This window comes from Gobius niger, assembly GCF_951799975.1.
Source record: "Gobius niger genome assembly, chromosome: 10".
In the NCBI taxonomy this organism is placed as follows: Eukaryota; Metazoa; Chordata; class Actinopteri; order Gobiiformes; family Gobiidae; genus Gobius; species Gobius niger.
The window spans coordinates 11,740,961-11,754,592 of NC_136861.1; the positions used below are offsets into that span (position 1 = coordinate 11,740,961).

General features: G+C 39.5%; 1 protein-coding gene across 1 annotated transcript; it reads left to right on the top strand.

Annotated features, from left to right (window-relative positions):
• The first annotated feature begins 4,809 nt into the window (after positions 1 to 4,809).
• Positions 4,810 to 5,428, top strand: LOC306969027 (uncharacterized protein). The gene is made up of 2 exons (XM_079564637.1): positions 4,810 to 5,228; positions 5,305 to 5,428. Exon 1 carries the CDS (start codon positions 4,839 to 4,841, stop codon positions 5,220 to 5,222), a length of 384 nt encoding a protein of 127 aa, XP_079420763.1. The 5' UTR covers positions 4,810 to 4,838; the 3' UTR covers positions 5,223 to 5,228; positions 5,305 to 5,428.
• The last annotated feature ends 8,204 nt before the right edge of the window (positions 5,429 to 13,632 follow it).

A 13,632-nucleotide genomic window follows, 5' to 3' on the forward strand; every position in this document is an offset into this window, starting at 1 on the left:
AGACGCTGATTACTTTTCTTGACCAGTGATGTAGTGTGCATGGTCCAGGAGAGCTTCTCTGTGATGTGCACACCCAGGAACTTAGTGCTGGTCACCTCTCCACTGCAGAACCGTTGATTGTTAGAGGAGCATGCTGGAACCGCGCTCTTCGAAAGTCCACAACAATCTCTCTTGTCTTCTCCACATTTAGAGAGAGATTGTTCTGTGTGCACCACATGGCCAGACTGCTCACCTCGCTCCTGTAGTTTGACTCGTCTCTGTTGTGTCGTCTGCAAACTTGATGAAGAGGTTTGAGTCGTACTTTGGAGTGCAGTCATGGTGGGTCAGCAGAGTGAACAGGAGGGGGCTCAGCACACAGCCTTGGGGAGCCCCCGTGTTCATTGTGATGGTTCTGGAGGACTTGCCGCCGACACGTACAGCCTGTGGTCTCTTGAATGCTGAGCTAAAGTCTAAAAACAGCATTCTAACGTAGGAATCCTTTGTTTCAAGGTAAGTGAGGGCTGTATGAAGCGCACTGGAGATGGCATCTTCAGTTGAGAGATTTGACCGATAAGCAAGCTGGTATGGGTCCAGGGTGGGAGGGAGAAGAGTAGGTGATAGCTGCAGACCCGGAGCCGAGACAGAAATACCGTGAAGCGAATCCACAGTCATAGTGCGCCCTCTCCTGGTAAAGACGGATACACGACGGTATTAGGTCTTGGGAAGATTGATTTGATTAACTCAACGAACGTGAGACTTTAACCGAGTTATTTCATTTTTTGATTTCTTATGAACCAATTTTGGAATCGTAGATGCTTCTGTTGTTTGATAAAGATAAGATGACACATTAATGTTGTTTGATAAAGATAAGATGACACATTAATGTTCTGCCTAGTTGTAAATGAGTAAAAACAATAAATAATCCCAATTACATGATACCCAAAAAATGCATTTGCAGGCTGTAAAGTAAATATAGGCTATAATTTAGTCATAATTATGTATTACGGGTGCTTTTTACTTTTTGTGGCAAATTATTGCATATTTTAAGTTGAAAGAATCTTTGCCAGGACACTCGAGGAACGAGTTTTATCCTGGATAAATAAAGGACAAACACAATTTTTAAAAAAAGGTTATGGCACCATTATTAATGGCATTGCTGCATGTACAGTGGGGAAAAAAATTAATTGGTCAGTTTCACATAGACATTCTAATGGATTTTGGCCAAATACTTCTTTTCCCCACTGTATATGTCATTCCAGACTAGTTTTGACCGTAGTATTATTATTATCATTATTAGCCCAGAATTACAACATTTGATTGTTACACATTAATGACGTCAGTGTTGATCTTTTGTTTTTAGTGAAGTTGACAGAAAGATGCTGCTGAATTTAGAAAACAGGGAAGACCCTGACGGTACAAATGTTTTTTACTATGTTATTGCATCTGCAAGTTATTATTAACCTGATTTCTCTCCTTTCTTTACTGATTACAGCAATGGCCGTTACCACAATAAAAATGTGATTTTGTTTGCTCTGTCCTACAAAATACAATGAAAGGAGTAAAACATACAGTTTTAATTTCATAAAATAACCCAAATGATAGTACATGTAGCCTAAACTAAGTTACATGTCAACACTTTCTAAATTACACTAAATAATCCAACGATACAACTGTAAAACATGAGCTAAATACCGTTGTATATCTGTCTTTACCAGCAGAGGGCGCACTATCACGGTGGATTCGCTTTTCACATTTGTCTTGGCTCCGGGTCTGCAGCTTTCTATTATTGAGGGAGAACAGACTTGATGTGGTCCTTTGACGAGCCGCTCGAAACACTTCATAAGAGTTGGAGTGAGTGCTACTGCAAAGAATTCATTCAGCGTGTTTAACAGAGCAGTGTCACTGTCACAGGTTTGTGGGGGAGCCCTATAGTCTGTGATGGTCTTTATCCCCTCCCACAGACTCCGAGTGTCTCTGAAGTGATCTGTTATCTTTTTGGAGTACTGCTTCTTGGCTTTTTTGATGCCGCGGGACAGGTTGACCCTAGCTGTAGTTCCTCTTTATCACCAGATTTGAAGGCAGACTCTCAAGAGCCTGAGGACTTCACCAGTAATCCAAGGTTTCTGTTTGGACTTGATGTTGATATGTCATTGTTGAATAATGTCTGAGTTGCGAGTAAATCATATGGCCCAGATTTTAATGAGGATCTCTGTCAATATCCCGCATTAAAGAAGTACTAGTATTGTCTGTAATGCTCTTTCAGGCAGGACGAGGCCTTCAGGATGGTGTTCCTGTTCCAGGAGGAGTACTGCAGCAGCTTCATGGAGCGCTTCAGTGAGAGCGAGCCCCGAATGCAGCAGTTCCTTTCAGAGCTGGAGGACAGTGCAGTTCAGCTGGACCGGATGAACATGGGGGCGCGTATCTCCAGTGTGGCGGGCAGCTCTGTGGGGGCCGTGGGAGGGGTGCTGTCCATCATCGGCTTGGCTCTGATCCCTGTGACCGCAGGAGTCTCTCTGGCCCTCACCCTGACCGGGGTGGGCCTGGGAATCACCAGCGGAGTCAACAGTGCAGTCACCACCGCCACCGAGATAGGAGTGAACCGCTCTCAGCAGAAGAGGGCCAGCGAGACCTTCCAGATGTTCATGGAGGACGTGAAGAACATCCAGGACTGTCTGGACAACATCAGTTCACCACCCCAAAACTCTGACTCTCTGGATGTGGCTGTGGCCGTCGGAAAGGTCATGGGCAAAGCAGGTAGAACATATTGTAGTAGTATTTTGAGATAAATCTACAGGTTGATTTGTGAATAGGTTCCTTGGAAATCATATCAGGCTGATGTGACGAACAACTGAGGCTCTAATCTGCTGCATTAGTATCATTGCCTTAGATAAAACTGTACTTTAGAGATTTTCAGCTTTAAAATTAAACAAAAAAAGCCCAGCTGGCCCAATCTTTTTACAAGTTTACATGTTTGATCTGAAATTTTCTCAACAGAATAAGCCAAGAAAGCTAGAGATGTACAGTATGTTTAGTTTTCAGTTCAGATCAATAACAAAAGCTTTCGAACACTGGCAAAGTGTCATGACCTAGTTGAGCATAGTTTTTAAATGTTCTAACTTAAGCAGATTTTATCCCTAGTCTTTTAAAATGTGTTCTTGTACTTGTTCAAGAAAAAAAAGATGTCCGAGAGGATTACTGAAAAATAGGCAGGAGTCTGGATATCGTATGAAGGAGAAGTTTATTACTACCAATGCGAGACCCAGAGACATAAGACACTGGCTACGTTTAATTGGTCCAAAAATTCTGTGAGCCATGAGCCAGTGCAGATTTGGATTTGTCTCCGGCCCACCTGCTTAACCAGGTGGAGAATGATTGCGTCTCCATATTTAGATTTGGAGTCAAACTGTTGTCCATGTGGCAGCAGCAGCAGCTTCTTGTACTCGGTAGCCAGGTGGATACAGCACAGGTTTAATAGCTCAAAGGTCTAAGGTTCAAATTTGGTTCTCTGTTTTTTGTTTTCTGAAGTAATTAAAGAAATTAAAACACAAATAGCACAAACTGTGCTTTAACTTCCATTAAATATGTGGTGAGAAGAACAGAGAGACAATTCAGTAAATAATGAGAATGGGGACTTGAACTCACAACAGTTTGGAACTACTAACATCCTGCATCTGTGCAGCCTAAACCACCTGACAGTCAGCAGCACACTTACTTTAAGAACTAATTTGAGATTCATTTCATGGATAACTTTTCTGATGATTTATTTTGCTTGTTTTTTTTTTTATACAAAAAAGGCTTGTAGTATTTTTATTATATCTTTCAATCTTTGTCTTTGTGACATTATATGTTCCTGGTTAGCTTAGGTACACACATGTGAAATCAGATTATATGAATACCAGGTTATGTACATCAGATTATGCTGTTTACATGACTCTTAATAATCTGAGAACTCCAGAAATCAGATTATGATCAGATTTCTGGTCTCCATGTAAACATAGCCACTGTGTCATCATTCAAGTCTCACTATTCTACGACAAAAAGAGGGATAAGTAACCCCTATTATACGTCACACTGATCTGTGAGCCTAAACATCAGGGGCCAGATCTTGTGGCGGCGCACGGGGCGGCGCAGGCTCTTGGCGAATTATTTTCCGAGTGGCGGCGCTATATGTGCCATTCGCCTCCGCCACCTGTGAGGGGGCGTCACAAGAGGAGGTGACTGCACTGATGGAAACACGGCTGACATTCACTTCCTTGTTTACATTGCGCTGTCTTGCGTTCTTTCTTAAGCCTCAGGCTCTCACAGGTCAAACTAAAAACTTTATTTACCCCATCGTGAGCTAAACCATGTTCACGTCCCCAGAGAAAAAGAGCTACAGCGTCCGCTGTGGCGCGGATCGGCCGCGCTCAGCGTGCACGCGAAGCAAAACAAAAGCACATGTTCACCCCCCACTCCCACACAACCACTCTCCTGGACGCGGAGTCGATCTGGTTGGAGGAAAATGTCTGTGTCTCCACCCATGTAAATGCGCTAAGTCTGGAGTGGCAAGATCACAAAGTGCTCCTACTGAGCGCAAAATGTCACGCTATCGTCTCCGTTTTGATGCACAAGATCGGGCCCAAGGTGTCTGACAGCCAAAGTTATAGCTATACAACAGAGATGGTAGGATCTTGCAGCATGACCCAAAATGATTTTTTATTTCAGGTGCGGTTGGTAAAGGAATTGACTCACTTGTTGATGGCGTCTCTGCTTTCAAACTGCTGCGGAGCGAGGAGGTCCTGGCCAGTGCTGGTAAAGTGGTGGCTGAAGAAGGCAAAGCCTTGAGAAACGTACCGAGAGTGGCCTCTGAGCTGCCGGACATGGGGCAGGCGGTGGCACGAGGACCTCTGGCCATGTCCCGCGGAGCCAGGGGAGGATTCATCGCTTTAAACGCCCTCTTCCTGGGAATGGACGTGTTCTTCATCGTTAAAGACAGCATGAATTTAGCCCAAGGCAGCGAGACCGAGGTGTCCAAGTTCATCCGGGCGCGATCTGCTCTGTGGCGCTCGCAGATGGACTCGTGGAAGAAGATTTACGAGCTTCTGGAGAAAGAGCAGGTGTCTTTCCAGAAAAAACAAGCCATTCTCAAAACCGAGTTCAATCCAGACATAGAAATCACGGGACAGGAGGAGATAATGTCTGAAAAAGAGACACCGACGGAGACTGAGATCAAGGAAGGCCCGACTGTTGAAGTGTTGCAGTAACGCTCGGTATTGTAGACTCTTTTAAGTACAATTTCTGTTAAAGGTCGTATTATGCATTAATTAGGCTTTTTTTTTCTTTCAGAATATTGTTGCAGTGCCACAGGGATCCATTTTGGCCCCCGTCTTGTTCCGGAAAAGTAATTAAAACCTAAAAATCTGTAAACACAAAATACCACTGTAAGAGGACAACAAAACTAGGCGGAGACGCCACATTACATATTTTTGATTTAAAAATAAAATGCTTTCAGGGCCTATTGTCCAACCAGTTATCAGAATTAATCACACACCAAGAATCACCTCTTACAGCAAGTTGTTTGAGTAATGACACAGCAGCTTGTTGATTTGTGAAAAATATCAGTCTGACTCTGATTAAGTTAAATTGAGACCACTTCCTGATATGATGTCAATAGCATTTCAATTTAGCCCCGTGAGCCAACTCCTGTTGTGATATTTGCTATACAAAACCATTGATTGATTGAATAATTTTGACTCAGACGATATGAAACAATATGAGGAAGATGAGGACGTTTTTTCTTTTCTTGCGTATACCTTTATGCTTCTCAATTCTTTGTTTGCATATGCCGTTGTGTTTTTTTTTTTGCAATCTGCCCTTTATTCTTTATGAGCTGCCATACCAAGTAAATTCCTCCACTGTGGAATCAATAAAGTTCCATCTTCTCTTAGTACCCATCTCGACTGCGCATGCGTGGGTCAATCAGGCCAATCACCAAACAAACCACTCCGCCATTGAAATGTGTGAGCGAGTTCAAGTAGCGGAGCGTGAACACTGAAGTGTATTGAGCCATAACCGTGAACTGTGAGGCTTACGGGCATTGATTTAAAGACTATAAGTCTCAAGCGACATTTCTCATAAATATTTATGTTGTCAATATCTTGAAAGCGAGGGAACAGTCAGGACGGCGGCTCCGTGGGCAGAAGGGGACCATAGTGGATCATAGTGAACAGGGGGACGACAGGACCTGGGATCAGCCCGACACAAACACTGCCACTTTTTAAATCATTTAAATTTGTCTTGGAATCACAGGGAAAAGCTTCAAAATGGTGTTGATGTTAAACATAGTGGGAACATTTCCGTCACATTAGCGATCGATTAGCTATATTGTTCACCATTAGATCACTCGTAAAATAATACAAGTAAATTTAGATGGCATAGCCTACATGTGTATGGGGTCTTTCTGGTCACAATTTAAAAAAATATATTTCATTTACTCCACTTCCTTATTGACAAAAAGAAGGATTCTATGTTTTTATTTCTCATTCCAGTTTAAATGTTCTGAATATCGATGATATGAGGCCACAGTTTCAGGGTCAGAAATGTTTTTCTCACATAGTTATGCTATGTGAACTAGTTACTATGTAAACAAGGACTGGTCGTCACTTTTGAAGCATCTCTACATATGAACGGTTGTTCAGTTCTTTCCGTTTCTGTCTATCTCCGTACGCAGCCCTGGTTGTAAAAATAGACTTTATGCTAACATTGTAACAAGCTCCACGGCGACGACAAAAACACTTTAAATCATCAACTTTCCAGCATTTAAAATGGTCCAAATCAGAGCTTTCTTCGTTGCTTTAGGTGAACTATCAATATTCTTTGGTTGCCAAAAGAAATTCCATAACCCATAATGTAACGGGCGACGAGACGGGCATTTGGCTTATTATGCTCGCTAAAGCTTAAATGAATACAGTGTGCTTTTGTATTTTCAGATGTTACATTTGCCTTTGGTAAAAAAAAAAAAAATATGCATGTTTTTATACTCTTTAATATTTTTATACACCGTTTCATATTTTATACACCATTTCATATTTTTATATACTCTTTCATATTTTTATACACTTTCATATTTGTATTGCTGGGTTGCAGGTGGCATCACAGCATTCTAAAGGCCTATACTATTATATAGAGGAAAAATTATTTTGTTTTTGAGGAAATTTTTGGTCTTGTACTGAGAGATCTTGGACCTAGTGACTGATATTAAAGATCATTTTTTAAATTCATATGTATTTTTTTTAGCTACGACTTGTGAAAGTGTAATGTTATTAATAGGAAAAACGGGCTCTTGCCCCCCGCTGGGTCCGATGACATCATCAAATTCTAGAACCTGCAACCCAGCAATACACCCTTTCATATTTTTATACCCTTTGATGTTTTTATACACCCTTTTACATGTATCTATAACCAGTGTTTTATACCAGTATTTCAATATTGTATATGCCAGTATTTTAATGTTTAATGTTATTTGCTCCGTAGACTCATGAAAGGTCATGCATGCTAGTTATGGGTCTATTATAGGTTTATTATGATATATGAGTAGCAATATGTTGATTTTCTTGATTCTGATCTAGTTTTTATTTTAAATTCGCATTTGATTTTTATTCTGCATTTGATTTAAAACAATATTTTATGAATAAAGTTTTAATAAAGTTAAATGCATTAAAGAATGATTACATTATGTAAGTCTTGCTGTATGGGGGCTTTTCACCTCATTTCCTGTCTTGTCTGTGGTTAAACATACAGTGGGAGGAAAAAGTGAGTAAACCGTGGGTTTATGAACATCAAGACTTTTCCAGCTGTACACAAATCAACTAATGTTAATCATAGGTCTTCAGACAGTTCTTTTGAGTGAGGACAGACAATGTTTCTCAACAAGAGACAATTCTTAGTGTGTTTTTCCAGTGGCAAGGGCAGCTTTAAGCCACACCTCAGTGATTGGTCTTCAGATTGGCTCACATCTGACTCTATATGTCTGTATAAATTTGTCTAATTAGCTCTTAGAGCAGGGGTAGGCGAGTTTGTGTCATGGAGGGCTGATTTTCTTTAATGCCAAAACACCAAGGGCCGTAACTCATTATTGTAGCCCAAAGTATAAAACAAATATAAGTTTTGCACATAATATATGACCTAATGGGGTGTTTTGCTGGGAAATGTGAAAATATTGACAGTATTTTCCACATTTTGAGTCCTTTTCACGTAATTGGTCTCTGATTTATGAATACATGTTTCTTAAAAATTCTCATGGGGGCCAAAGGTTTTATGCTGGAGGGCCGAATTTGGCCGCCGGGCCTGACGTTGCCTACCCCTGGTTTAGAGAATCCTTGCCAGGAGGTGTACTCACTTATTCCTCCCTGTCCTGTGAATGTTTACATGTTATGGCCAATAAAAATATGATAACATGTAAATGTTTGGGTGGTATTAGTATAAGCAGACACTGTATACTCATTCTTGTGATTTTAATAAAGATCAGACCACATTTTATGACCACTTTCTCTTCAGAACTTTCTTTTATTATTCCCCGCCAGAGCTTACATTTCCCTCGATACCCTCTTAAAAACATATTAATTTCAATTGCAACTTTGCATCATTGCCATGTTATGGATAAGGGTATTCCTCATTGGCTTTGGATTATGATTTTGAGTGAATCTGTAATATTGTAATAAGGACTCATACCTTTTGCGATTACATAGTGTGTTGAGGTCATCATTGTGTACACATGTTACAATGGGACCAATCCATTATGTCATATATGCGAGTTTACTGCTGCCCAACAGTTGGAAAATCTAGATGATGGATTTGGGCAAACAAACATGATTTATGTACCGGAGTTTGGAGCCTCTTAGTGACAAAGATTAAAAAGAACAGTCTGCAGCATAGGTGTATAAATGGTATTGCTTTATATGAGGAGGTGCTTGTAAAGTATTAATAAGCATTAGTATTTTCTGGGTTTGGGTTGAGGTTAGGATTAGGATTGGAGTACTGGTATGGTAAAAGATATATTGTAGAGCTCTATAGTTTTAATGTGTTCGGACTGTATACATAGGCGTTAGCTCAGATATTTGTATCCACCTCGGGGTGTCGGTCAGAACACAAGGATAGGATGCAGGTGAATTTAATGAAGCTCTGACATCCAGCAGCAGGTGTGAATGTGTGGTCTACAAAGAAATAATAATAAAACAATAATTACAACAATTGCCCTAATAAACATAACACAACAAAGGGTCTTTAAATAATAATGTAAACTTAGCAGGACACTAGCATTAGCATTCTACTTAGTTCCACAAATTAAGAGAACACGGCACCCAAGAACACAAATAAACATAATTGACAAAACACATGTAAATTGTCCACCGAGCAAAGGCTTGTGTTGGCTTACTTGTGGTTAAAAACGCACACGACTTGAGCTGCCGATGCATCTGAGCCTCGTGTTGAACTGAACAAGTAAAACTCAGGCTGTGGCGTGGCCCACCTGGAAAGTGCGTTTACCGCTAGTTGCCACAAGGGAGCAACAAGACCCTTCTGTCTTTCCAACAGATATTAATAAGCATCTTATTACTATCTTTACAAGCATATTATTCATGGCCTCCCTCTTGAACGAGGAGCTAACGCTTATTAATACAATATTAATAAATCACCAGCACCACTTAATATAAGATAAGATAAGATAAGATAAGATAAGATAAGATAAGATAAGATAAACTTTTATTGATCTCACAAAGGAGAAATTCACTTGTTACAGTGAATTAGCCTACCAAAATAGTTATTTGATTTGGGGAATAAAATACAAAATGTAAAATACAAAAAATAAATAATTACACTTTTTTACATTTTTTTCTTCAAAAAATGTTAGTTTGCAAAGGTATAAAACTTAGGAAATATAGAAAAGTAATAGCTATATAACATGAAGTAATGATGTCCAAAGTCCAAGCCCGCCCTGTGCACTGTGGGATCTTGATGTTTCTCTTAATGTAATGTATCCATGTTTGAATCACAGACAAACATACTGCTTTGAGAATGGAGCAGATCTCAGAGCATGTTGATATGTTGATACAAAGGCTATACTTTTGCCACTGGATGGGCGACTTAAGTAAATATTTGGGCTACTTGTTATTTCCTTCTTTCTAACTTTTTTTTTATTATTATGAAAGTAACACTACTCTATACCCACCGCTGCAAAAAAGTACTCAAGAGTTCTACAGAAGCCTATATTAAAATGAACATATGCAATAAAATAGTACTGGGTGATAAAACTGCTCCAAGTACAGCTGGTACAACGCAAACCATACGTTTATTTTATGCCTAAAGCTTTCTTCATTGTTTCTTTATTATTTTTTTATACCCTGTGTTTGGCGTTTGAAACGCGCCTGCAGACAAAGTTGTTCTTGTGGGTGCGGCTCGAGTGGTTAAACTTAATTGTTGTTGATAAAGAGAAAACGAAACTGAAAGCACCTCATTGTTCAGGGAACAGTCTCATTCCGCTACCTCAGCATTTCCGGACATTTCTTTTCACAGACAAGAGTTTTCTTCACAATCAACCAGACAACGACCAAGACGACCTAACCTGACCCACGATGGAAGAGGAAGCAAAACCACACGCAGAACCGCAGCAGGAGGAAGACGTGAACATCAGGTAAAGTTATAACATGTTGGTAATTTACTTGTCCTCTATGGATCAGTACCGCTTTCTGTATTTTCCCAGTTGACTTTCTAGTATAATCTTTAAAACAAATAAAGGAAATGCAAAATACGATTCAAATTAGCTCCATAATATATAGACACAAAGTAGTGGCTAAACAAAGGATGAAGCAAAATCATAACAAATCGAAAATAACTGCTGTTGAATTTCTCTTTCTCTTTTCATTTGCTTTCGGTTTGTTCGGTTTTGCCTGTTAAGCCTTGAAAGATGTAAAAGGTGATTTGATGTTTAAAATCGTTTATTTAAAAAGTGTATTTCTATAGCACGTCACAACAACCCTTGGCAGACCAAAGGGCTTTACATAAAAAAACACATGGAACAAAATATTCTGTATGAAATGACATTAAATCTAAAAACACCTGCACACAAACAGAAATAAATCACTGTTGGGTCTTCTGAAGGCCTGTCTAAATAGTGAGTCTTTAGTCTGGACTTGAACAGTGGCAGCTCGACCGGGAGCGAGGCACCGGCGGCGCCAGGGGGGGTCTTGGGGGGTCTCAAGACCCTCCCAAAAAACGCCTTGACCCCCCATTACGCCGGGCTCAGACCTAGAGCGGTGGAAGAGAGGAGAGCGGCGAGCTTCCATTCACTCCCTATGCTGCCTGGCAACCGGAAAGAAGCCTCCGGAAATCCACAGGAGAGCGGCGAGATACGGGCGTTCGGAGCAGAGACTAGCGTTGAAAAAATTTCAACGCTATGCAAATAGAGAGCTATTTCCGGCGGCGGCCACCAACCACAGAACAAGATCTGACAGACACCTGTGCGTAATTGGCTCATGCGCAAAAGCTGCGTCTCAAACCCACCTCCACGCGCTCCTGCACAAAGGGGGCTGGCGAAGGAAGTAGAGCAAACTGAGCGACGGAAAGCGTTTTTTTGCCGCTTGGTCTGAGCCCGGCTTAGACCCCCCAACCCTTCTTGATTAAATAAAAAAAAAAAAAAAAAAAATATTTTATTTTTTCCCGTAATAAACATTTATTAAGCAATGTATAGTACAGTAGTGTAAAAACATTGAAACAACAATAATACACAACATTTTACAGTAGTTGCACATGGAAATCATCTCTAGAGATTAAAACAATGCTTTGTTGGACCAGTGCAGGATCATAAAAAACAAACAGTAAGAAGAAAGAGAGGACAGGAAAGCAAAGGGAAAAAAAGGTTAAATAAATAAATAATGATGAAAAAAATAAATGAAAAAAAAATAAAACATATTCTAACGCTAGGGGGTTTCAGTATTTAAATGAAGACATTCAAAGCTGTACAGCACTCAACAGTCTTAATTGTCTTCTGTTTTTCAGAAAATTTAATTGAGAGAATGTATTGTTTGAAGCCGTTATAAAAGGCAGAGAAACATGGCCTTTTCCCGGAAAATTTACATGAGTGAATATGATACTTTGACATCAATAATAAGAGATTAATTAAGTAAATAGAGTTACTGTTTTGTAAGCTAGATTCAAACAGACCAAAAAATACACTCTTCCAATGTAGAACAAAATGCTTTTCAATGTTTTCATGAATGAAGACACAGGATTTTTGCCAAAATAATACAACACTTGGACAGTACCAGAAAAGATGCACAATGGTTTCAGGATATACTTTACAAAAACTACAATCAATATCAATTTCTTTCTTAAATCTGTTTTTAATGTAACATTTAGAAGGATAAAACCTGTGAATAAGTTTGAAGGATACTTCCTTTACTTTGTTTGTTACTAAATATCTATTGGACAAAAGCCAGACCTTCTTCCATGGTATATCATCCACAAACACATTCCAGTGCGAAATGGCACTGGGTATTGTTGTTATTTCTCTTTGGAACATGGATCTTATAGCATGATTGTTATTGGTAGGGTTATTAGCTATGCAAACCCTTCCTGCAAGTGTATCCTTAGGTAATAGAAGAGATAGTTTTTGAGAGTCAATCCTGTACTGACTCTTAAATAGCATGCATACACCGGTAGGGATGGCTCCAAAAACCTTTGCATAATCACCTGGGGATACAGGGATAGTGTATTTTCTAAGAAATTCATCATATGTAAGCAATAACCCCTCCACATTAAAAAGTTGATCAACCCAGTTGATGTTGTTTTGAAACCAGTATTCCAAAAAGAGAGATTTACGTTTGTATACAATGTCTTTGTTGTTCCATATTAAGTAGTTGTGAGGAGAAAAATTGTGTTTGTAGATGAGAGACCATGAAAGAAAAGCCTGACGATGGAAAGCCGACATCTTCACAGGAATTTTATCAATATCGAAATTACAAGTAAGAAAAAAGTTAATGCCACCTAGTTTGGATAATAAATGGTAGGGAATAATATTCCATACTGAAGTTGGGTTTTTAAAGATTTGTTTTATCCAATTAATTTTAAATGTGTTATTTAGAGTTTGAAAATCCAAGAAGTTCAGCCCGCCACTTTCATAAGGATTCACAACAACTGCTTTTCTCATATAGTGGGTTTTACCTTTCCATACAAAGTCAAATAGAATTTTATCAATTTCCTTGAGGGTCTTGTCACTAAGATGAAGAGCCAAGGCTGCATATGTTAGACGCGAGATTCCCTCTGCCTTAGTGAGGAGGACTCTCCCTCTTAACGACAAATCCCTCAAGAGCCACTGATTCAATTTTCTCTGTGTTTTTTGTATGATTGGGTTAAAATTAGAAGTGCTTCTTTTGCTTTGGTCCTTACTGATTAAAATACCCAAATACTGTACTTCACGTTTAACTGGGATGTTAAAGATTTCAGATTTTTTGCATCCTTTAATTGCCATAATTTCACATTTTTTTAAATTCAGGCACAAACCGGACGCCTCTGAAAACTCCTGAATTACATTGATGGCTACAGAAATTTGACTCTCGTTTTTCAAGAATAATGTAGTGTCATCTGCTAATTGTGTTATGAGTATTTCTTTACCTATGAGAG

What these genes read in the sequence shown, in the direction of transcription:
- LOC306969027 (XM_079564637.1), top strand. Translation starts at nt 4,839, where the DNA reads ATGGGGCAGGCGGTGGCACGAGGACCTCTGGCCATGTCCCGCGGAGCC.